Source organism: Mesocricetus auratus, unplaced genomic scaffold (genome assembly GCF_017639785.1).
Source record: "Mesocricetus auratus isolate SY011 unplaced genomic scaffold, BCM_Maur_2.0 Super-Scaffold_100007, whole genome shotgun sequence".
Taxonomy (NCBI): domain Eukaryota; kingdom Metazoa; phylum Chordata; class Mammalia; order Rodentia; family Cricetidae; genus Mesocricetus; species Mesocricetus auratus.
Window position 1 is genome coordinate 1,138,559 of NW_024429191.1, and position 25,723 is coordinate 1,164,281.

General features: G+C 49.3%; 1 protein-coding gene across 1 annotated transcript in view; it reads left to right on the forward strand.

The window, feature by feature from the left end:
- The first annotated feature begins 522 nt into the window (after positions 1-522).
- Positions 523-25,723, forward strand: part of LOC106022374 — a 115,713-nt gene continuing 90,512 nt past the window's right edge. The window contains 12 exon segments of the mRNA XM_040747920.1: positions 523-560; positions 819-946; positions 2,273-2,433; positions 4,820-4,890; positions 8,008-8,173; positions 8,258-8,395; positions 9,062-9,242; positions 16,855-16,967; positions 17,912-18,015; positions 19,845-20,010; positions 24,083-24,268; positions 24,360-24,512. Coding sequence (XP_040603854.1) covers positions 523-560; positions 819-946; positions 2,273-2,433; positions 4,820-4,890; positions 8,008-8,173; positions 8,258-8,395; positions 9,062-9,242; positions 16,855-16,967; positions 17,912-18,015; positions 19,845-20,010; positions 24,083-24,268; positions 24,360-24,512 — 1,605 coding nt within the window.

Below are 25,723 nucleotides of genomic sequence, written 5' to 3' on the forward strand. Positions count from 1 at the left end.
AGGGTGGGGCTCTGGGGAAAGGCATTTCTTCTGGGGCCTAACGCAGCTGGAAGTTCAGAGGGTAGAAGGAACAGTTTTAGACAGAATTAGCTTGTACAAGGCATTGAGCCCAGTGTGGCTAGGGGGGTGAGAGACAGTGGGTATGGCCAGAGGGGTGGGTGAAGGCTGGCTTTGTGGCTGAGACTTTATAACAAAAAAGGAGACCCCCCCCCCCGTGTGTGTTTGTATGTGCTCATGCATATGCCTGTGTAAGCAAAGGTCAGAGGTCAACCTAGGGTCATTCTCCCTCATCCATCCTGTTTTTTTGAGTTAGCTTTTTTTTGCATTTGGCCTGAAGTTCGCCAAGCAGGCTGCACTGGCTGGGATTACAAGTCTGCACCACAGTGCCTGACTTCTGTATGGATTCTGGGATCCAAACTCCAGCCATTGTACTTTACTGACTGGACCGTCTCCCGTGGCCACTGGAGCATTGGAGGGCTCCCCTGGTGTCTGGGCAAGAGAAGGTGTAGCTTTGCTGGAGGCATGGACCTGAAGCCATGGCCGTATGGATGGGTGGACAGGTGGGTGGAGAGAAGGGTGAAGGGAGGGAGGGAACGAGGGAGGGAGGAAGACTAGTGCTAGCTGGTGGGACTAACAGGACTCATGGATGCATCAGACGTGGGGTTGGGGCAGAAGAAAAAAGCAGAGACACACAGGACTTCCAGGCCCACCTGCCTGAGCCATCGGGGCCGTTGGTATTGGCGTCTGAACCGGGGAAGGGCAGGAGCTGGAGAGCTCCCTCACTCCTGCCCGCTCTGTCTCATCCTCTCCTTCAACAGGTGGGTGGTCCCCGGGGTGGGGTACTATCCCAAGCCTCTTTCTCATCTTGCCCTGGTTCTGATTGCGCTTTCAGAAATTGCAGGCTCACGCGTCAAACAGGAGACGTCCTGCATGATGGCCTGCAAAGGTGAGTGCATGTCCCAGGGACACTGAGTCACACCTCTGAGCAGGAGCAAGGGTGGTGCAGAGCACAGCAGGGCTGCAAGGTGGGGTGAGGAGCAGTCCCACAGAGCCTCGGCTGTGCTTCCAGAAACCAAGCCACCCACACAGTGAGTTTCCAATAGCAAGCCACCCCGGCCCCAAGCCACACTTTCCTTCTGCCTTGGAGTGCCCAGGTGGATAAATGTCTTTGGCCTACATCCCATTTGTCTTTAGGGTGGAGCAGACCAGAAAACTCTGGAAGCAAATTGGTGAGAAAGAGATAAGTATCCTGAGGCTATGGCAGAGTGACACTGGACAATGTAACGTTCACATTTCTCCATCAGGTGGACTTAGAAAATTCCAGACCCCTCTCTATTCCTTACAGCCACTCTTCCTGCTAGCAATTCCTCCTCACCCCCAACAAGACCTCTGTCCAGGCTGGCCACCTTTCCTGCCTGGATTGTTACTAAGAGGAAGCTAACAGCCCATTCCTACTTCATAATTATCAGGGTAGTAGAGGAGGAGGAGGAGCCGGGCTGCCAAGGTTGGTTCCTGTGTGTGTGTGTGTGTGTGTGTGTGTGTGTGTGTGTGTGTGTGTGTGTGTGTGTGTGTGGTGATGCATGCGTGTGTAGGGGTCAGAGGACACCTTCAAAGAGTAAGTTCCTTCTTCCACTCTTGGGCTCCAAGAATCAAACTCTAGTCATTAGGTTTGTTGGCAACGACCTTGACCCTCTGAGCCATCTCACTGGCTGGAGGCTGCTGAGGCTTGAATGTGGTATTTGCTAAGTTTCTGTAAAATGATGAAAGTAAGGAATACCCACTTGGGTGGTTGGGAAGATGGCTCAGTCAATAGAATGCTTACCGAGCAAACATAAGTATACAAGCCCGATCGCCAAAATCCACATACAAAGCACCCAGGTATAGTGGTTCACATTTGCAGTACCATTGCCTGGGTCCTGGGGTTTGTTGAGCTGAGCAGCTAGCTCAGCTGAATTCAGGATTCCAGGCCTGTGAGCGATCCTGTCTAAAGACAAAATTAGGTGCCAAAGAACAGCAGCCGGGGTGTCCTCTGGCTTCCACATACATTTGCACACATAGACACATGTACATGTGTGTACATATACCTATGTATCACCAAGGTTGAGCACATTCTGGGAGTGTCTTTGTTCTCTTCTGAGCCCTTCAGGGGATCTGCTGCTCCCTGGCTTCTCCAGCCAGGCCAGCCTCTCAGGGTTCACATGGAGAGAGGGGAGTGGGAACAATGCTGGGTGACATTTGCTAGGGTGACATTGCTCCCTCCATTTGGTTCCAGAGACAGCAGGGACACATCTCCCTGTGGGCACCAGATACACCTACCGGTTCTCCAGCAACACCAGCACCAGCCTGAGGGGGGTGCCACTGGAGACAAGTGGCCTGGGTCTCCAGGGCTTGGCCATCCTTGAAGTGCTAGGCCCATGCCAGATGACCTTATGGGTGAGTGTCTGCATAGCTGGGAGGTTGTGGTGGCACAAGGAGGTGACACAGTCCCTGAATTTCCAATCTGTCAACAGAAATCTTTACAAGGTATCTCAGATTCAGGAGGTGAGGTTCCCAGGAAGGGGTTGTGGAAAGAACACTGTTTTAGTTGCAGGTGACACTTCAGTGGCCCAGCAGGAAGAAACAGGTGCACAGGACATGGGGACAATTTAACTGAGGGTCAAGTGTGAAGGTCCAAAGTGTGGGTGAGTCAAAACAAGCCAAAGCCTTTGACAGAGTTGGACCTGGGCTGGGGACTGACTCAGTCGGTGAAGTGCTTGCTACATCCCCAGTAACCATGTCAAAAGTCAGGTGTGGCCATGTATCCCTGTAACTGGGCTATGGGGAAGCAGAGACAGGAGGCTCATCGGAGCCAAATTCACAAGCTTCAGATTTAAAAAAAATGGAGAGTGATAAGAAAACATTCAAAGTTAACCTCTGGCTTACATACACACACACAGCCACACACACACAGTCACACAGTCACACAGTCACACACACACACACACACAAACACGAGTAGACTGGTGGAAACATGTTCAGCTGAGCATCTAGGCTGCCTTGTCTTTCTTTCTGCTGACACTGGCCTTGCACTGCCTGGCCCACAGGCTTAGGAGCCATTAGATGCAGTGGTGTCTGTCCTGGCAGAACAGTGGGCTCAATTCACTGGGCGGTTGAATTTTTATTGTTTTTATTTTTATTTTTTTCCCAAGTATCAAAAGCTCCCCTGTATCCTTTTAAGGGGAACTGCTCACCTACTCCCATGTGTCCTATTATGAGGACTGTCCTGCTTCTTAGACAAACCTTCCCATGCCATATACATGGCCTTGGTTTCCTCTGAGGTTTTGATGGGACTTATGCAACATTCTTGAGCTGGCTGGAACACTTGCTGAAAGAGTTTCTCAGAAACTGTTCTGTGTGTTTTCACATGGACCACAGAATGGTGTCTTTTGTGATGGTTCTAAGTCAACTCCGAATTCTTTTTTTGTTGTTGTTTATTTGTTTTGAGTCTAGGGATTTTCTTACTTCTGTAACGTGGAGTCACTTGGTTGGCAAGCTTTTTTTTTATTGGCTCTCTCTCACTGATTACGACTCATTCAAAACTTGCCTATATTCTAACATGTACCAGATCTTCATTCCATTATGCCCTGTCTTCTGGGGAGCTTGTAAAATGCTCAGTGGGTAAAGCACTTGCTGACAAACATGAGGACCTGAGTTCAAATCCCCAGCACTGACAGGAAAAGCTAGGCTTGGGCACACACCTGTGATTCTAGCCCTGAGGATGTGGAGCATAGAGGATTCTTCAGGGCTCCCTGGCAGCTTGTCTTGCCCAATTGGTGAATTCCAAATTCAGTGAGCTATTCTGTCTCAAAAAATGAGGTGAAGAGTGACAGAGGAGGACGCTGATATCAACCCCTGGCGTAGGCACACCTGGGAATGCCCCCCCCCACCTCTAGGGTTAAAGTTCTGGGATTAAAGGTGTGTACCACACCTGAAGAATAAACACTTTTTAAAAATTCCTTTCTATTTTCTCCCAGTGTTGGGTGTAGAGCTCATTTTATGCATTCTAGGCAGTCAACCACGGAGCTATATCCCCAGCCCAACTTTTAAAATTACTTTTATTTTTCAGATACTGTGTAGCCTAGGCTAGCCTGGAACTCAAATGTGGCCCAGAGTGGCCCTTGAACACACATCTTCCTGCGTTGGTCATCCTCAGACCCGCTCCAGGTCTAGGATTACAGGCATGAGCCATGCTTCTCAGCTTTACGTGAGTGAGGGAATCACAGGAGACACCACCATACCTGATTCTTGAAAACCTAATTTTTGTTGTAATAAGCACACATATCACCAGCCCTGGTGATGCCGGGGCATCCAGTTGCATGCCACCACATTTGTTTTTGGTGAATTTTTGTACGTGTTTTTGACTGGTTGTGCTCTGGGTTCAAAATTAGCCCTCTAAAGTAGCAGCTGACACTGTCACTTAAACTCATCTCATTGGCAGAGTCTTTATTAATTTATTTCTGTGTGAGTGTACATGTGGAGGCTGGAGGATAACTTGTGGGAAGTCAGTTCTCGCCTCCGACTGTGTGGGTCCCGGGGATTGAACTCAGGTCATTGGGTTTGGCTGCAAGCACCATTTCTTCCAACCACTCAACCACTACTTATTTTAGTCTATAGATTCCTGTCATAGGATCCCTTCTATCAGACCGATTCTATTACTTACGACTGGAGTCTCTGGGTGGCCACCACCCGGGATGCAGAACCTTCTCTCTGAGGAAGGGACGTTAGCCTCCATCACGAAGGGAGCTGAGAGGCCACCACCTCATAGTACTCTTTGCTTCAGCTTCCAGACTTCCAGGTGACATCTGTTCTGGGGTCCCAGGTGAAGGTTTTGAAGGAGTCAGCGAGTTTGAGGTAAGACCCTGGCCTGAGAGTTTGTGTATGAGCCCGTAACCCCTTCCCATGACTAACGGGCTCTGGGTACACTAAGCCAGAACAGAAAACCCAAGAAGGGGGATGCTAAAGAGATGTCACTTTGGAGTGATGGCCAAATAAAGGTTTATCTTGGAAAACAAAACAGGTTTTGTTTGCAAACAGGGTTTTATCGTAGCCCAGGTTGGCCCCAAATTTGTTACATGGCCTTGGTTGGCCTTAAACTCCTGATTCTTCTCTGCCTCCTGAGTGCTGGGATCACAGATGTGTACCACCACACCTAGCATGTTCATGTTTTGACTCTGTCAAGTGATCCGGGTAGACCACCAATGAAACAGGAATTTTCATGACTCCAAATAGCATGGTCAGGTGGCTTCTTTTCTGATGGAGGGGACTCTCCATTACTGCCTGCCACTCACTTGCGGCAGGTAGAGAGCTCTATCTGCTAGCTACCCAATGGGCACAGCTCTTATGTGATTTTTGGGTGGCTCTGATCTCTGTTCCCCCTGAGGCCAGCTGGTCTCCCTTCTCCCATTGTCTGAGGAGGTAAAAGGCAATGTCCTGCCTACCCCCAGACTAAGCTGCCCTTTTGTGACCCAGCCAAGCCTGGAACTCTGCCTTATGCTGGTTTCCCAGGGCTCCCTGACATGGGCTCAAAGCTTCGGGGGCAGTCAGCCCAAAGACGGCCCCATCTGACAGATTCCTCTTCCCTTTTTTATTGCAAATTCATTTGTTACAAAAAAAATAAAGCCTTTGTCTAGGAATGCAGGGACAGGACAGAGTGGGAGATACTGGCCAGGGTCAGATGGGTCCCCTGAAAGGCTTGGGGCTGTCTCCTCTAAGGGGCCTATTGTCCCCCACTCCTCATCAGAAATGCTAAGTCAGGGGCCCTGGGGATTGTCACTCTCCTGGGACCAGACTGACACTTGTAGTCTGAGAAAGTACCATTAGCATTTCTGTAAGCCCAGGGTCTGAGATCCCAGGCACTGCCTTAGGACCCTCACCCCTGACACCAACTGGAGATGGAGGGTACAGGGGTCTCCCTGGGAGGTGGAAATGGGGACAATTTTGTTTGCTCAAGGGCCTGCATTACCGGCTTGTGGGCTTGGAGTGTGGTCATTTCCCTTAGTCCTGCATCACCTTGGTCTCCTGTATCTACATAGAGATGCAGACCTCAGCACCCTTCCCCCCACCACCTTCCAGGGACCAGGCATTGACCAGCAGTCCTACCAGGTGAGAGCAGGGCCCAGAGGCACAGGCTCGGTCCTGCTCCTGGCACCTTCCTGGCTACTGTGTGCCTAGTTTGAATGATCATAACCTGGAGTTTGAGGGCAAAAGCCAGAGCTCCTGCAGTTCACACCAGCTGGGCTTGGCCACAGTCCTGATATATCAATTTGAATACTGAATGATTGTGAAAAACAGAGAGAGGCAACCTAATCAGTATGGCATGCTGGGAAGAACAGACGCAGGGGGCAGAGGTCCCTCATCCATCTTTTGGGTGCTGACATGAGCTTTGGAGGAAGAATTGGGGTACAGAAGAGGTATGCATGACATGGGCAAGGTGTGGCCTTGCCTCAGTCTGGTTCTGTGAAGGTGGTCTGAAGAAGTTCGTACCGCTGTCAGCGCTCGAGGGGCTGCTTGGTACCCACAAGGTGACCATCTCTGCTCTTTGGTGGCTAATTGCCCTCTATTAGGGAGTGATGTGCCTTACTTGAAGTGCCTATTGTTTTGTTCTTCTTGGAATCCAAGGTGAGCACAGGGTTAGAACTGACCTGCTGTACCTCCAGCCCTGAAGGATAAGATGGGTTGTACAGTGTAGCATGCTCTTCCAGTCTGTGCTCTATAGCTGGGATCAACACTATGACCATAGCAACTGAGGGAAGTCGGTGCAGAAGCCATTGGGTGAACATTGGGTACTGGCTCACTCTGTAACTTCCTATAGGTGCTGTGTAAGGTTCATGCCCATCTGACTAGGGACACTGCCACCTACAGTGGGCTGGGCCTCCTATTTCAGTCCTCAATCAAGACAATCTTTCAGGCCAGTCTGATCTGGGCAATTGCTCAGTTGTTCCCACTTCCCAAGTGACTCACATGTGTTGCTCGGTAGAGGAAAGCAGTGGTCCACTTTGAAGGAGTCCAACATAACAAATCATGCTTTAATTCTGTCTAGTCAAAGCTTAACGTAAAAACTGGTTTTCCAAGGCCTGTTTCACAGCGACAGACTCTCAAGGCAATTCCCATGGTTCTGAGGCCTTTGACCTTGGAACCAGATCTTAGCCTCTGCTGTAGCTCCATGATGTCTTGTCTGTGCTGAAGTGGGGTGGTGGTGGTGGTGCACGTCTTTAATCCCAACACTCAGGAGGCAGAGGCAGGCAGATCTTTGTGAGTTTGAGGCCAGCCTAGTCTATAGAGTGAGTTCCAGGACAGCTAGGACTGCACAGAGAAACCTTGTCTCAAAGAACAAAAACAAAAACAAAAACAAAAAAACCCAAAACAACAACAAAACCTCTCTAAAAAGAAAGGAAGAAAGAGAGAAAAGAGAAAGAAAGACAGATAGAAAGGGTGTTATAGCTTAGTGAGAGTGCTTGCTCATCATGAGCGGTGCCTTGGATTCAGTCCTCACTAATGCAACCCCCTACTCCCAGTCATAATAAAATGTGGGGCTAGCTTAATTGGTGGAGTGTTTGCCTAGCATGTGTCAAGTTCTAGATTCAGTCCCCAGCACTGATAGTGACACCTTGACCAGAGTCTGGACGATCTGCCTTTCTCCTGTGATAGAGTTGCTGTTCTCTGGTAGGTGACACTGTAGGGGGGCTTGCCTCATGGGTCCAGTGAAAGCTTGTCTGACACGGATGGATTTCTGGGTGTCCTTGGGGTGTCATTTGGGGCAACAGATTCTGAATTCAGGGGGAAGTTTCAGAGCTCAGCCTGATCTTGAGCCTCTTCTGTACGAGCTCACCTGCCTGTGGCTTTTGTCCCCACGCTCACAAGCCCAGTAGACATCCTGGAGCAGAGAGAAGTGGGAAGCAGTACCCAGGTGTTCCTTATGGGGAGGTCTGCAGGACACAGCCACTTGTGACTCCATCCCTCCTCCCACAGCGCTGCTCTGGGCCGCAATCCTCTTGGCTTCATCTTCAGTGCCAGGCACGTGGTCCACTTGTGTCCCCACCGCTCTGAGCCACACTGGGCCTTGAACGTGAAGCGATCGGTTCTGAGCCTTGTGCAGAGCTGTCCAGGGGTCCACAAGTCCAAGACATTTGAGGAGGTGAGACCAGCGCACCAGCGCCGGAAGGGAGGGGCAGCGGAGTGGAGGTGGTGCAGGGGGTGACCGCTCTATGGAACATCCCAGGTAGACATCCTGGGCCGGTGCCCCACCACGTACCAGAGCCAAGGGGATCAGCTGCTGAAGACCAAGGACTTGTCGCTATGCTCTCTGCGCACAGCTCGCTCCTCCCTGAACACTCAGCCCCTGCCTGGGATGGTAAGCGTACCCCCCCCCCCAGTTTCCTTCCCGCTGTCATCCTCTCCTTGTCCCTTTTCTTTGTCCCTCCTTCCTTCCTTTCTTCTCCATCCTCTCCTCCTCTCTCCCTTCCTCCTTCAATTGCCTCTGCCTCCCAAGTGCTGGGACTAAAGGTTTGTGCTGCAATGCCTGCCTCCTGCCTTCCCTCCTCCTCTTCTTTTCTCCCTCCTCCCCTCTTCCTTCCTCTCTTCTTGCCCTTCCTGCTCCTCCCCGCTTCCCGCATCCCCCTTCATCTGTCCTCCTCCCACCTATCATATCTTCTCCCACTTTCTCCTTCACACCTTCCTGTAGTGACAGACACGCGCTCTGGACAGCGGCCGCCTGGATAAGGGAGAAAGGGGTTTTGTGTTCACACCGACCTCTATTCCAGAGAGGCCAAGAACCTTGTCCACACAGCACAGCACCCACCACCCCTTACCCTCCCGACTGCAGCGTCTTTCCTGTCCCTGAGCTCCTGAACGCTAGACTTTCCCATTCTAATCTCTCGCCCTCTTCTACCTGGTCTACTGTGTTACTGCCCAGCTGGGGGGTGAGGCCCTGAAGCTCCTCTGTGGCCCTTAGCCCTCCTGATTGCTGCAGCTCCTGCCTGGGTCCCCAGGATGTGGTCTGAGTGTGCGTCTTGCCCTGGTCCAGTCCAGTCTAGCTTCCAGCTTCAGCTGTCGGCAGAGCTTCCAGGCCGGCGTACTGCACCATGCTGCCTGTGAGGAGCTACACACGGCGGGACCCCTGTTCCAGAAGGCCAGGGCTGTGCACACACTGGTGCTGTCCTCCATCACACTGCTGCACACGGAAGTCCGGGACCCAGCCATCACAGGTGACGCTGTCCTTTCCACGCGGCGGTCACCCTGGCCATAGTGGGAAGCCGGTTGTCTCCACAGAGGCCTTCCCCGACTGTATAACCCTGAACTGTCCCAGAAATGGTCATTGTCAAGGGCCAGCCTCTTCTAGATGTTTCTCTGGGCTCTCTGCCAGCTCAGAGGGCACTGGCTCTCCCTTCTCTCTGAATTGTCTTCAGATGAAATTTCCTGGTCTGGGCTTTTGTAGGAAATTTGCTTTAAATTCAACGACGCTTTTAGTCTGTCTATTTTGTGGACAAATTGGTTCAGGATTCCCGATTTTCTAGAAAGTTCCTGCTAATATGAAGCTCCCCTGTGCTGTGCCTCTCTGTTATAGTGGTACATGGAAAGAGTTGAATAAGGCCTATGTCTGGGGCAAGGAGAAATACTTTTGGTTTTATTTGTTTGTTTTTTGTCTTTTTAGGAGACAATTATTCCTCTGTATAAGGAAATATTAACAATACATTTAATTTTTAAAATTCATTATTATTTTTAACCTTTATTTTTACTTTATGTGTGTGGGTATCTTGCTTATGTTTGTGCACCACATGTGTGCAGTGCCTGTGAAGACCAGCAGAGGGCATCGGCTCTCCTGGGATTGGAGTTCAGATGTTTGTGAGGCACCATGTGGGTGCTCAGAACTGAACCTGGGTCTTCTGGAAGAGCAGACAGGGTCTTAACCACTGGTCTATCTCTCCAACCCCAAGAACATTATTCTTACTATCACTTTTTTGTTACTGCTTCGGTTTTTTGAGATAGAGTCTCATGTAGCCCAGACTATCCTTGAACTCACTGTGAAGCAGGAGATGGCCTTGAACTCACTGGGATTACAGGCATGTGCCACCATGGTTGGCTCTTGTTTTTGTTTTGGGAAGAGTGTTTGTTACAAGGCCTAGGTTGGTCCCAAACTCTCCATCTTTCTATGGTTTCTGTTATCTTATTTTCCTTTTTTTCTATGCTCAGGATTGAACCGAGGGCCTTGTGAGAGCTAGGCAAGTACTCTACCATTGAGCCACATCTACACTCCTGCTAGAATTAGTCTTTCTGAAAAACTCCTTAACTGAGGGTCTCCATGGAGAGATGGCTGTTAGGCAAAACACTGTCATGAAAGTATGAGCAAGGGAGCTCAGATCCCAGAAACTACATAAGAAGCCAGCTGGGGCTGGAGAGTTGCTCAGTGATTAGATGCATGCATTGTTCTTGCAGAGGACCTGAGTTTGGATCCCAGCACCCATGTTGGGTGGCACATAGCCACCTGTAACTCCAGCATCAGGGGATCTGGTGCCCCCTTCTGGCCTCTGCATGTACTGCTTACACATCCCAGCCCTCAGGAGGCAAAGGCAGGCCAATCTCTGAGATCAAGGCCAACCTGGTCTACAGTGTGAGTTGTAGGACAACACAGAGAAACTCTGTCTTGGAAAAAATGCTCATACCCACACATAGACAAATGCAGGTTATTAAGAATAAAAATAAATCTAAAAAGTAAAAAAAGTTGGGTGGGCATGGTAGCTCACCTGCAATCCCAGTGCATGGGAGGCAGAGCCAAGGGCAGTAAACTGTCTGGTTAGACTAGCCAAATTGCCGAGTTTGGGGTTCAAGTGAGTGTCCCTGCCTTAATACATGTAAAAGAGCAATCAAAAATATCTGGATCTTGGACTTCACATGAGCACATATGCATGCATATCAACACACATGTGGACCCACATATATGTAAATGTGCATACACATACCACACACACACATACACGTACAAAAACCCAAGCAAAACCCACCTTTCTTGAGATGTGTTTTACACATGATGTTGGCCACCCATTTAAGTGTCCAGTCAAACTGGGTGTGGTGAATCCATCACACTAGCACTGAAGAGGATGACTCTGGAAGCAGGAGGATTGGTGAGCGTTCAGGACAGCAAAACCCAAAGCAAAGCAGAGCAGAGAGTCTGATCCGGCATCTGCTCTGGCTTACTCAGAGGTGCATACCCATCATTGAGATCACTTTGGAGTGCATCACTCTCCAAGGCAAACCCTACTTATTAGCCATCAGTCCACTATGCAGCATGAATCTGGCCTCCATTCCTTGCCAGTGCTGAGTAGGACCTCATTGTCAGAGACATGTGCTTCGCTGCCTTGGTTTCCTCAGCTCTGACTATATGGTATACTGACCATTTCCCTACAAGGGGTTAAGGAAATGTCACACCCTTTAGCTAGCAACCTGTGAATGGTATTTATGAGTGGCATTCATGCCCCTCCTCCTCTATTCTGCTCCCTTAAAGCCTGAATTCCCCAAAGACACATGTCAGAAGCCAGGCTTTAACCCTTCTTCAAATTCAGAGCCCGGCCCAGCCACTCAGGCCTGCCTTCAGCATCTTTCCCCTGGAGGTTGTCATGGAGATGAAGTGGTCTGGTCTTCAGCTTTGACATAAGGGACCTCCTAAGGTACAAGTGTGACTCTGTTCTTGCATCAGGCACCTGGTTCTGGGCATAGAGTTACGACATGGCCAGCTTGTTCCTGTCACCGTAAAGCTAACACTTCTCTAGAGAGGGGCATCATGGACAAACACACACAGACAGGGCAGCTTTGTTTTGTTTTTGGCAAGAGTCTCATCTAGTTTAGGTTGACCTAGAATTTGCTGTGTAGCTGAAGATGACTTTCAACTTTTGTTCTGATACTTTTCCCTCCTAAGTGCTGGGATTACAGACACGTGCCATCGAGTCTGGTTTATTCTGTGCTAGGGTATTGAACCCAGGACTTGGTGCACACTAGGCAAGCAGTTCCCAAACTAAGGCATAGTCCCAGGCCTCCCAGAGAAGAATCACCTTTACTGTACACTGTTGGGAATAGAATCCAATGTACTCCATCTGACAGATGAGTGCTTAGGTTACTTCCTGCCTTTTCTGTGAGCATTGCACAACCCTCCACCTGCTGATCTGCCCATGCCCTGGGAATGGGCACCTCGGTAGTGCCTACTATGACTTCATACATGCCTCTCTAACCGCTTGCCTCAAACATGCTGAAGGACTCGTGCAGAATTAGAGGCTGCCCATGTTCCTTGGTCTCATGACTGGGGCAAGGTGCACTATGGGGTGTGGGTTTCCCTGAGGCGGCAAGCAGTGTCTGTGTCAGAGGGCCCCCTCCTTCCCTAGGAGGTCCCTTGTTAGGCCTTACAGGGACATTACCCTCACCCACCAGATATGCAGCCCCCTGGGAGGACCGCTCTGCCTGTGTTGCCAGGAGACTACAATGTCTCAGTCCCTTCCTAAAACCAGTGGCCCCAGACAAGGTTTTTTTTTCCAGTCCTGAAACAAAGCCAGGACCTGGTGCCCCATAGAAAGCAAACTCCCAGTGTGGCCCTCCTTGGGGGGGGCTGGTGTTGGTGATATGGGGGGACAGTGGTGGGAATGGCCTAACCAAAGCTTTCACTCGGGAGTCAGGGAAGGGGAATGTGTCCCCTGGGGTGACTGAGAGAAGCCCTAACCAAAGCTTTCACTCGGGAGTCAGGGAAGGGGAATGTGTCCCCTGGGGTGACTGAGAGAAGCGAGGCACACGTGTTCTCAATGAAAACTGAAGTTGTGCACATTTATTAAATGCTGGCTGTAGAGCCAAGTGGGTTTCTTGTTTGTTTGTTTGCTTTTCTTTTCTTTCTCCTTTTTGATGGAACTAGGGACAGAACCCAGGATCTTACACATGCTAGGGAAGCACTCCAACACAGATTTATACCTCAGCCAAATGCCCTAGATACCTTGGTATATAACATGGGCTTATTTATATGCTGGTGGTGGCTGCAGATAGGTGTCCCTAAATCCTGCAGCCAGGTGTCAGAGATGGAGAAGTGGGCCCAAGACTCTGAGGTCTCCAGATAGCATGGTGGGGTGATGGAGAGGCTCTGTAGCTATCTGAGTCAGGGCCAGCTGCAGCAGTGGCAGTCAGTCATGGGTGCTGCCCATGAGTGTCACCAGTGGAAGGGAAGACAGTGTGATTAGAGAAGGTCCACCCCAGGGAGGCTCCCTGCATTCTGGGATGGACATATTGGCCTCAAGGAGTCTGCTTTATGTTGTGCAATTTTCTTTTTCTGTGTTTTTGAGACAGGGTCTTACTCTGTAGCCCAGGCTGTCTGTAACTTATGATGACCCCCATTTGTGCATCTCAATGGTTAGGACTACAGCATGTACAGCCATGCTGGGTACATCTTGTGTTGTTCTGAGACTAAGCTGGTCACGGTGGCAGCCATGCAGTGGGGGCCTTATCCCTGCCTTGGGCAGGCCCATTGCTGAGCAGGCAGCAGGAGATGGGCCTCGCATGGCTCCTCGGGGCTTACTTCTCCCATGGCCTCGGGCTTAGGTTGTGGCAAGGACCTGGGACTAAAGGGAAGCTGAGACGGGAGGAATGAGTCAGTCTCCCCAAACTAAGCAACTGTAAGAATCACGGATATGCTTTGAAGGCAGCCCTGTGTCTGCTGGAGTGTTTGGACCCTCCATGACCGGCCTTCAGGCGACCATGCTTTCCTGCCGTCACTGCTGACAGTCACCTTTTGGTAGGAAAAAGTTCAAGGGCTGCAGACATAGCTCAGAGGGTAGATCACTTTTCCTGTGTGCACAAGGCATTGGGTTCCATCCTCAGAACCATAGAAAATAAACACAACATGCAAACAGAAAGGCAGGCACAGACAGAGGTGTGCCTGAGTGGCTGAGGAAGGAGGGTGGTGAGTGTGAGGTCAGCCAGGGCTAAAGAGTGAGGCTGGGTCTAACAAGCTGAGAAGGTAACAGCACTGATGGTCCTTCATTCTAATGCAGATGCAGGTGGGTCTCTCAGGAGTGGGATGATGAATTTCCACGCAGAATGACAAAAGCTTTAAAGGAATTTTAGAAACAGAAGAACAGAGAGAAGCACAGATTATTGGTAGCAGCATTTTTCTCAGGTGTGCTCTGTTTTGCTATCGACAAGCCGAGATTCACGTGGCTCGTTTACCGGAGTCTTCCTGACTAAGCAAAAAAAAAAAAAAAAACAGCAAGGTTGTTTTAAGAGACTCTGCTAACGATTGAAAGGTGTGTACGTACAGCTGGAAGTGGCAGTTTTTGCTGGGGGTCAGCATGGACTGAGGCGGTAAGCTGGAGTCATGCTTACGCCCGCCATCTTGAAAAAAACCGTCAGTTTAAACTGCCGCGGTTTTAACAGATAAGACACGTGGCCAGAAAAACATAAAGATTTACAGTAAAGTCAGACTTGGATGAACAAAACCTTTAAAGGTTTACAGTGTGTTTAAAAATATACGTGAGACTGAGAGAGAAAATGAAATGGCAAAGTGGTAAATAAATACAAAAGCCGGCGTTGTGGTGGCGCACGCTGGTAGGATTTACTCCAGAGGCAGAGGCAGAGGCAGGCAGATTTCCAAAGAGAAATCCTGTCTCAAAGAAAAATAAATAAAGTAATAATAAATAAATAAATAAGCCACGTAAAGATGGAAAATACACAGAGAGTCTGGATACTGTACGCTATTATGTTTTTCAGTTTTTTGATTGCTAAGGAAGGAACAGCTGCTAAAGTACACTTGATTATAAAGGCTGCTAAATTAATCCAACTTCTATCTTTTGAAAATGACTTGACTTCAAAATTTAAGTATAAGGATATGTTACTCGGAAAAGGAGTTTTTGCTTATGTTTCTACAGAAAATGAAAAGCTGAGAATTCCTTCCAGGCTTCTGTGGTTTCACGAACCAAGACCCCCGGAAGCAGTGGACCAGGTGTTTCAACGACTGAGACAGCTAAGATGATACAGCTTTACAGACCCCGAAAATACGGACTTATACAGGTTTCTGAGTTTTGTCATGATCCCCATGGTATAAACAGCGCCCCCTTCCAGCAGGAAGCAGTTTGGAATAAGCGACGTCCCAATTCCCATCTTGTTTATAAAACTTTGTTTTCATTTAAATGGGATTGTTTATAATTGGCTAGTGATCACAGCCAATCCTCTTTTAATGGTAAAAAGGGGAATTATGGTATGGGTATTGTTTTTCATTTATTGAGACAAAATCGAGGTCAATTTTGTGATGCTTATATTTCTCCTCTTGATTAAGTATTGTGCTTATACTGATCTTTTACAACGTAATGCATAATTGAATACAGACTATAGATAGTTACTTATAATAGAATTTCTAGTTACATAAGTTAGGTTTCTAGATATACAGAAATATATTTGAGATGGACAGTCTTCAAACCTCTCAAAGACCTTCAGAACATGGCATTTAAAATGGTTTAGGGTTTGTCTTGACAATGAGAAATGTCTGCTCCTGGCAGCACCAATTACGTCTGAGAGGAAGATGGGCATCGAAGAAACTCGTTATAAAGTTTGCTTTCAACATGGCAAGATTAGCCATTTGGGCAAGAACTGCTCTTGCCTGTACTTCTTGACTGTTGTTGTATCATCTGGACATGCAGGACCCACAGGAAAGTGACTACTGAACTCAGTCTTACAGGGTTCCTGCTTGATGAAGAGTCTACGAGACTTTCTGCAGGACAAAGAAAAATGACTGACAGACTGCCAACGCAGATGGACAGTTTGAAATTTCCTGCTTTGCTGAGAAGTGTTCCAGACACATTGTGGCCTATGGGCTGAAGATGGATGTCCCAACGTTACAGAGGAACTTCGGGTGACTGTCCAGGCAGTAAGATGTCTCTGTCAATCCTAGTGTTTATATATTATCCTTCTGTGGTCTTTGATAGAGTTGAAGACAGATAGCTATAATTATAGTTTACCTTAGTTATGATAAGAGATAAGCTACATATAGGACTTTGGACTCACAAGGATGGGATGGATGATATTTTCTTTAAATCTTGCTAAAATATTGTAACTATGTTCTTACTTGATAACTGTTCTGTTATATACAATTTGACTGTGTTAAAGTTAAGACCTTTCTTTTTGTTTAAACAGAAAAGAGGAGATGTTGGGGAAGTCTTATGCTAATAAAGCACTGTCTGGCCAATAGGAATCTAGATAGGTGGGGCTAGGAATCCAGGAGGATTCTGGGTAGGAGAAACACAAGAGAGTCAACATGTGACGCCATGGGAGTAGGACACCGGGAACTATTCTCCGGTAAGAAACATACTTAGATTAACAATTATGGGGTAATTACTTAAGGCAGAGCTAGCCAGTAAGAGACGAACAAGGCCAACAGCTTCATAATTAATACAGCCTCCTGTGTGTTTATTTGGGACTCATGCGGATCTAGAACCAGGCTGGCGCGGCAGAGCCCAGGCGACTGGCGGGGGATAAACCAAATCGGCAAGCAAGGAAAAAGCTTCTCTTAACATATCTGTATAGGAGTTCCAGGCCAGACGATGCTACAAAAAAGTAAAAATTTAAAAACTAACGAATGATTTAGTAACATTTACAAATTGGAGCTTGTTCCTTACTAAATATTCAAACTAGTGGGGTTTATTTTGTTTTTGTTTTTGTTTTGTGGCCATCACTGAATTGCAGCTGAAAAAATGAAGTTCAATCCCTTTGTGACAGCTGGCCGGAACAAGAACCACAAACGACATTTCAGTGCACCATCTCACACTAGGAGGAAGATCATGTCTTCCCCTCTTTCCACAGGGCAGAGACAAAAGTACCAGTTTGCTGTCTGCCCACTGGAAAGTGCGCTGGAGGCCAGCAGATTAGCAAAGTGGTGCACGTGTGGGAAAGAAACGTGGTGTTCCCATGGAACAGTGAGGCGTTCCCATGGAACAGTGAGGCGAGAAAAGGCTAATGCACAGCTGTCCACGTGGGCATCCACCCTAGCAATGGGACTATCACCAGCCTAAGACTAGATAAAGTCTGGAAAAAATCCTGGAAGGGAGAGCTACGTCTCGACCAGCAGGAAAGGGCAAATTAAGGGAGAAACGATTGAATCTCACACACAGCTTTCACTAAAGACGACTGAAGTAAAAGAGGAAAAGCTATTGAATCCAAGCTAAGCTTCACCAAGGAGCTAAGGATGGAGCTAAGCTGGTAGAGTGTGCCTTTCTGGCTTGCACAAGACCCCGGAGATGCAGAGATGGGACACGGTGGTGAATGTCCGCTGTCCCAGCACTCAGGAGGCAGAGTCCGGAGAATCAAGGTCATTCTTGGCTACATATTGAGTTTGAGGACGGGTCAAACTACTTGAGACTAGAGCTCAAACAACAACAAAAACCCAACCAAAATCAAAACAAAAAAACAAAACCACAAAAACAAGGGCCAGCAAAATGACTCAGTGGGTAAAGGCACTGACCACACAAGTCTGGTAACCTGAGTTCAGTCCCCAGAGCCCCTGTGAAGTGGAAGGAGAAAGCCAGCTCCACCACGCTGACCTCTGACCTCCACCGGTGCCCACTGTCCCACCTGCAGATTCCATGGCATTTTTTCTTTTGGTTCTGTGACACTGAGTCTCAGCCTGTGACAGGCTGGCCTTACACTTGTCTTCCTACCTCAGCCTCCTGAGTGCTGGGATCATGCCCTGTCTTCCTCTACCACGTCCTAGTGTGGGATACAGATCCTACTTGTCGATGGAGTACATGCAGTATTTTCTGGACGGGAAGGTGGATGTGTGACTTCACCGTCCAGACATTCAGCTGTCTCTGCCTGGGAGTAGGGGATGGCCAGGTGACATCTCGTCACCTCTGCACCCCAGGCCGCAGAGATATTCCTGATGCTGGTGTCTGAGCTCCGAGGCCTTTCCGTGGATGAGCTGACTGAAGTCTGGCAGCTTTCATCTTTTAGACGTCATGATGATCGGTAAGGACCTCACTCTGGGTGGAGGCGGAGCCACAGGTAGGCTGCCTCTGGGGATTCTTTGATGGGGTGGGTATCCCTGGTACTCTCTGGGGTCTTCAGACAGGGTATGACTCCAGCTTACCTGCATGGAGTCTGGAATTTCTCCTGAGATTCAAGCTTTTGTCGGGCTGAGATTGAAGGCGACCGTGGTGGTGGGGGGCAGGAGGTGGAGCGACAGACGGACAGACAGACAGACACGACAAAGATGGTGTTGTTTCCCCGGGTACAGCATCTGTACATGCTCAGGGATCAGCATTTGAAGTCCCTTGAGTCCCCTCTTGTGGAGATTTCCCAGGTGTCTAGTATGCAGTGCTGCAGGCTGCGACTCTGCCTCAACTTCATCCCCACCCTCAGAGGTGGGGCAGCAAGGGGGTGAAGGGACCCAGGGGTCTCTCTGAGGACCTCACTCCAGGGACTCCAGACTGTGCTGGGTCACCTGAGGGAAGTCCCCTGTCCTTTATAAAATGACCACATAACATGAGAAGGAACACATGACTTTTATGGCCCTGTTGATATCCATTCATCAAACCCTCAAATTAACCCATTGCAAGTGCTGCTGCTATTCTCCTCTTTGGATTTCTAGGGAAGGCACAGACCATTTAGGACACTTTCCCTGGAGTCACATGGCAGAGGAGGGCTGTTTGTCTCCCTCAGCTGGCCTAGAATTTACAGCAATCCTCCTGCCTCACTCTCCTAAATGCTAAGATCACAGGCCTGTGCCACCACTCCAGCCTTAGGATGGAAACTTGAACCTTAGGGGCCTGTACTTCTCCATGGCAAACTCTGCAGATATTGTCCATCTGTCTGCCTGGATCTCTGGGTTCAGAGGCAGGGAGCCCCTTCTCAGGTCTGTATGTTTCAAGAGGGCAGGTATTCTCTTCAGTATCAGCTGTCCTTGCCCCACAGACGAACAAGGGAAATCGTTTGGGGGATGACTCTCTGTCCACAGCACGTCTCCCTGGGGGAATTCCTGCAGCCCTGGAGCAAGTCATTGTCACCCCATTCCCATCCCACAGTTGAGCAAGCTGAGAGTCATCCACAGAGCAGATGGTGTGGAATGCCGGGGGTACCTCTGTCTCCACCCTACAGTCTCCTGCAGCTGGAGCCCATGGGTGGTGGCTATGACCTGAGAACCTCTCCATACAGTCATTGTTCCCACTCTAGATATTGCCGCCCCCCCCATACAACAGGACACCTCAACATCTTTTTGGAGACTTCTAACCTTTTTTTCAGTCTTAACAAAAATAGACAAGGACAATAAATTCCTTATATATAATAAATAAATAAATAAATAAGCCCCTGGCCCAGGCTTGAAATCTCAGCTAAATTGGAGCCTGGAACAGGGGAACCATGAATCCAAGGCTGACCTGGGTACAGAGTGAGTTCAATGCTAGTCTAAGCAATATATATAGAGATTCTGTCTCAAAATGAAAAACCAAACCAATGCAGGGCACTAGCACAGGATAGAGCTTACCTAGCGTGCGAGGCCCTGGGGCCCCATTCCGAGCACTGTGAAATAAGACAGTAAAATCAGTCAAGCCGCACATTCTTTGGTGTTGGGCTGAGAGCATTAGATGGCTAAATAGAAACCACCAGCCTATCCAGGGCCTCATCATCCCATACCAACCCCTTGGTGGGTCCTGGCGGAGGGTGAACAAGGCTCTTGCATTTGCTAGCTGGGCATAGCAAGATGAACACAGGCCTAGCATGGCTCCTTCCTCAGAGAGTTCAGGCCTGTCCCTCCCTTTTCCCTAGCCTTGGCTTGTCCCCGTGTGAGTGTTGCTCCACAGGCATCCGCTGGTAGATGCTTTGCCCTCCTGTGGCTCCCAGAACTGTGTGGGCCTTATGAAGCAGCTCATCTTGGCTAGGGAGGTGAAGGCAGACCAGGCAGAGGCATGGCTGTGGTCACTGGCCTTCATCCCAAAGCCAACAGATGCCATGGTGCATTCACTGCTGGTGAGTCTGCCCCCCACTCCCAGACCCTACCTCCCTCCTTGGCTGGGTTGCTGGACACGTGAGGGTGATCTGCTCCCATGCTAGAATTGTGTATTCTCTTCATGGCCCAGGGATGGAGCTGAACCGTGGTACTGTATACAAGGCAGGATTTACTATCATAGGTTTGGTTTTCATATGAAGGGAGCTGAGCTTGGTATATATCCCAGGTTGGCTTCAAACTATGCACTGTTCTGCCTCTGCCTCCCAAGTGCTAGAACTAAGTGTGTGCCGTCAAACCAGTGAGATCTGGATTTGAATTTCAGTGATCCATATCCTTGATCTATGTGGGTCAACTGTCTGGACCTTTCTAAAAAAATGTGCAAATGGATGCATGTTTGTTTGTGTGTGGGCTCAGGTTTGCATGTGGGTAGGTATAGGTTTACGTGTGTATGGGTTCATGTTTATATGCACATGGGTATGGGTTTGCATGTGTGGGTGTGGGTTTGCATGTGTGTGAGTGTGGATTTGCATGTATGAGGATTTGGGTTTGCATGTATGAGGGTTTGGGTTTGCATGTGTGTGGGTTTAGGTTTACACGTGTGCCGGTACATGTCCATAGAGGCAACCCAGAACTCACTGATGCAGGCTACTCTAGATAACCAGCTTACTCTGAGGATCCTCTGTCTCTTCCTTTTGAATGCTGTAATTACAGGTGGGCCACCACTCCCACCAGGGTTTATGTGGGGCTGTCTCCTTAGCCCTCTGAGACTGGTTTTTGGTACAGGAACTAAGGATGGACCTAGTTATTTTGACTTACGCTTGTGGTGAGAAATTATATGCTGTGTGTAAAGCAATTTTAAGGGCCTCTGCAGAGCTAGAGAGGTAGCTTAGCGGTTAGGAGCACTGGCTGTCTTTGCAGAACCTTCACAGGGTGACCCACAACTAGTTCAAGTTCCAGAGGATCTTCTGATTATGACAGATGGCATGTACACATACAGGCACACTCTCTCACATACACACAATTAAAAATATCAGAGCAGCTATTTTTTTATAAGCAGATTTATTTGGGAGTGCTGCAATTGGGAATCCCTGTGAAGCTAGCCAGCAGTTTCCATCAGTGAGCCACATTCCCTGTCAATGTCTGTAAGAGGTAGGCGCTGTCACCATTACAGATTCACAGATGGAAAAACTCAGGTCACCAGGCAGGGCAGCTTGCCCATGTTGGGATCCTGCTCCGTAATTCTGCTCCAGCTTCTGCATTCCTGTTGGCCTCAGGGGCAGAGGTGCCTCTTGAGGGTCCTCATCCGACTATCCTAGACTGGAAGCAGATGAGGGCACAGCAGCCAGTGGTTGTGACACACTCAATGGCTGGGACTAGTCAGCCAGAGTCCCCTGCAGCATCATGATGATGAGGGTCATGGTGTCTCTGAGGCCCAGCAGCTTTTTGGACACAGCCAGCGTTCCCTGAGTTTCCTGTCTGTATGGTGGAGCTGTGCTGTGCGTCAGGAGACAGCTGGAAAAAGCGAGTGAGTGGGACAGACAGTGTGGGGACAGCCTGGCAGTGGAGTGAGTGGGACAGACAGACAGTGTGGGGACAGCCTGGCAGTGGAGTGAGTGGGACAGACAGACAGTGTGGGGACAGCCTGGCAGTGGAGTGAGTGGGACAGACAGACAGTGTGGGGACAGCCTGGCAGTGGAGTGAGTGGGACAGACAGACAGTGTGAGGACAGCCTGGCAGTGGAGCTATGGGCTCTTGGTCAAGGCCACAACAAACACCTTTTTCTCCTTCAAGGTACAGTGAATCTGTCTGATGCGCCCGTGTCTCTAATTTTTAAAAGTTTAGTCTATGATCATGTTTTTAACTTTTAGAAAATTATCTGATTACTACTGTGTATGTGAGGCACATGTGTGGGTGCCAGAGTACAGCACTGGACAGTCCTTTCCCTCCACCCTGGCGTCCAGGGATCAGCTCGGCTCACCAGGCCTGCGGGCTTTCTCCCACCTGCTGCCTCTGCAGCCTCTTGTCTGCAGCATGGAGGGTCCTTTTACTTTGACAAGTCAAACAAACAAACAAACAAACCCCAGAATGTGCTTTCAGGCTATATGTGTGTGTTCGTTTTCATAGAAGATACATGCTGAGATGTATGTTCCAGAATTCATGGACTCTGAGATGCACACACATTCATACACATACATCTTTATATACACTCATGCACATACACACATAACACATTTACACAGAACACACATTCACACACAGATATCCACATGCCAACATTCACACATACACACTTCTACATATTCACACATACAAATTTCACATACACATTCTCTCTCTTTTACATGTACACACCCATAAATATAAATGCTGAAATTCCAAAACACCCGCTGGTATAGAGGTGCACTGGTGGCCCGCCATGTGAATACCTTGTGCCTTGACTACTCGTGTGAACCAGTGCACCATCTTGCAAGCCCAGCAGGACAGAGCCAGCCACCCCCTTTCCCAACTTGGCCAGCACTAGATGGTCTCAAGCTAACATTACATACACCCAGGGCACCAGAGCTCCCACTCGCACAGTCTTCTTTCCTTCCTTCCTTCCTTCCTTCCTTCCTTCCTTCCTTCCTTCCTTCCTTCCTTCCTTCCTTCCTTCCTTTCTTCTTTCTTTTCTTTCTCCAGAACTGAGCCTAGAGCTGTTCTGAGAAGCAGCAAGAGCCGAACCTGGGAACCCAACCCAGGACTAAGGCAGGGCTTCATCACCTTCAGGCTGGGCAATGTGAGGTCATGTGAGGCAGATCACTTCACCTGTCTGAGAGGCTTCTACAACAGCTAAACAGCATTGATAAGAAAGTGCATGGAGGAGAGGAGATGGCAGGGGGCTGGTGTGCAGTGAGAGCAGGGATGAGCTGGAGACGGGCCGTGTGTGCTGCAAGGCACACTGGGTGTGGGAGCCGGTTGCTAGGTTCACAGGCAGCTTTTGAGCCGGTGGTTAGACAGCCATAGTCCAACAATCAGGAGACCCAAACTTGCATTTAGAGAAATTTCATACTTCCAAGACGCCTTCTGACAGCTCTAGCGGACCAGTTGTCTTTGTGACACACCTGAGCTGACTCCAGCCCCCAGCTCAGGCCTCTCAGTCCTCCAGGGGTGCCTCCCTGGGTACACAGAGGGACTCTCACCTGCTCTTGGGGATCTCCTGGCCTCTGGAAGAGGCCTCTCTCGTGCAGCTCCCCGGTGTAAGTGTCAGCCTGTCCAGGTTGCTAGCTCATGTGATTCACTCGGTGCAGAGAGGACTTTGGCTCATGTCTTGCTCTCAGGAAAGAGCAGAAGCTGTTCTGCCATGTGTGGTGTGGCCTGACCCTGTGGTGGGGATTCTCTACTCAACTTGTGTTTAGGGGCCTTCGCCTTGTTCACACAAGCTGGCAGCTTGGACCAGGGTCATTCAACTCAGTGCTGCTGGTGTCAGGTTGGATCAGGTAGCTGTCATGGGGTGTCTTACCCCAGAGAGGCCATTGAGCGGGACGCATGGTCTCGGGTCGTGTCGGTCCTTCTACCTCCTTAATTGCTGGTGTTCTTGCTGTTGCTTTGCCCCATCTCTTTGGAAAGAGCATTTTACTATGTGGCTTAGGCTGGTTTTGAACTCCTGCCTCAGCCTCCCTACTGCTACAACTACAGGCCTACACCATCACATCCAGCCATGATATTTTCGCTAATTTTTTTTCTGATACTAGGCATCGAATCAAGGAACTTGCACGTGCTAGACAGATGCTGTGCCACCGAGCTATACCCCTAGCCCTTCTAACTCCTGTTATGATGCCCCCAAATATCCGTAGACATTGCATGAATGTTCCTATCCCCCTTCAGCCTGAGAGTATAGATCTCTAGATCTCTATCCTGGCTACACAGCAGGGACCCCTGGGGCCTCTCTAGAAACAAGTTCATGCAGAGTCCTTTATTCACAGCAGGAGGTAGGGACCAGACTGCTGCGTGCTTGGGACCCAGTGCCAGGCTGGCTCAGGGTCGAGGAGGGCTGAGGACACTTTGTGTGTCACTTACCAGCCTTCTTGGGGTGGGTGGGCTGCTGTGTATCCCTAGCCACTGTTGCAGTCGCTGGGCGCCAGCCCGGGTGCCTTCCTCGGCATCTCAGCTCTGGTACACAACCTCTGTGCTGGTCTGGATGGGCACTGCCAACAGCAACCTGGGGTTGGATCCCTTGTGAAGATTCTGGGAGAGGCTTTGGGCATGAACTGCAGCTTCCCAGAGCCTGCGGATGCTGACCAGGTGAGCCTGGCATGTCATCCTCAGACAAGTGAGTGGGGTGGGGGGGACCCTTCCAGACCTCACAGTTCACCCCACTTCCTTGATTTTACAGCTTCAGCTTGTGCTGAAGGCTATTGGCAATGCTGGACTGGCGGCGGCAGCTCTCGCCCCTGTACTGAGCACCTGTGCATCCCTGAGGAGCAGCTCTCTGGAGATCGGGCTGGCGGCTATCCAGGCCTTCCGGAGGATCCCTTGCTCTGCAGATGTAAGTCCTTTTGTTTTTCCCTCTGGCTGCAGTTGGGCAATGCGAGGACTTGACCTAGGCCATCAGTTCATCTCTTCCTTCAAAGCCATTACACATTCATTGAGCAGCTCCTGTGCGCTGGGTGCCTGCTGGGTACCAGTGTGAGCAGGTATTTTGCCTCTGTCCTCTAGAGCCTAATAAACCCAACTATAAGTATGTGATTTCTGGTACTGCTACATGGTCCAAACCCACATGTACCAGCAATGGCAGACTCTGTGAGCCACCTCCTGACCTGCTATCTGCTCTTGTAAATAAAACTTTATTGGTACACAGATAGCTCTGGACTACTTTGTTGCTACAACTGCTGAGTGGAATCATTGCAAGAGAAGTTGCCAGTCCCAATACAATTATTGTCTGAGTAGTTATAGGAAAAGATTGCCCACCTGCCTGTCACTCAGTCAAGGTCAGGTCCTTACCCATGAACCACTGAGCTCTCTGCCGTCTGGTTTTCTGACCTGCTGGCACATGTTAGCCTCATCTACTACTTTTTCTTCCAGATGTTCTCAGGCCTCAATCTGTAACTGTGTATAGAACATTTCTGGGGAGAGAAGATGGCTAGGATGATGGTTCAGTTGGTAAAGGGCCCACTGTGCAAGCATGGGGACCTGAGCTTCATCCCTAGCACCCAATAAAAGCTGAGCATGATGGACCATGCCTGCAATCCCAGCTCTGAGGAGGGGGACAAAGATGGGAGAATCCATGGGGTTTGCTGGCCATCCAGTCTAGCTGAACTACTGGGCTCCAGGCTTAGTGGGAGACCTTAAATAAGCAATATGTAAATCTTTCTAAACACTAAGCTGAAGAACTCCTGGAGAAAAGGCTCTGCTGCCCTTACAGGGAACTTGGGTCAGTTCCCGGCACCCATATGGTGACTTACTACCACACTACCTGCAACGCCAGTTCCAGGGAAGCTGGCCTCCATGGGCTCCTAAACACACATGCCACACATAAATTCACTCATTGAAATGGGCATAAACAGAATATGTACACACGTGCCGCACATAACTCATGCATGGAAAAAGGCACAAATAGAATATGTGTACATATGCTGCACGTAACTCATACAAGGACACATGCATAAATAGAATATGTGCACATATGCTGCACATAAACTCATATAAGGACACATACATAAATAAAATAAAAAATCCTTTAAAAAAGGCAGAGTGGGG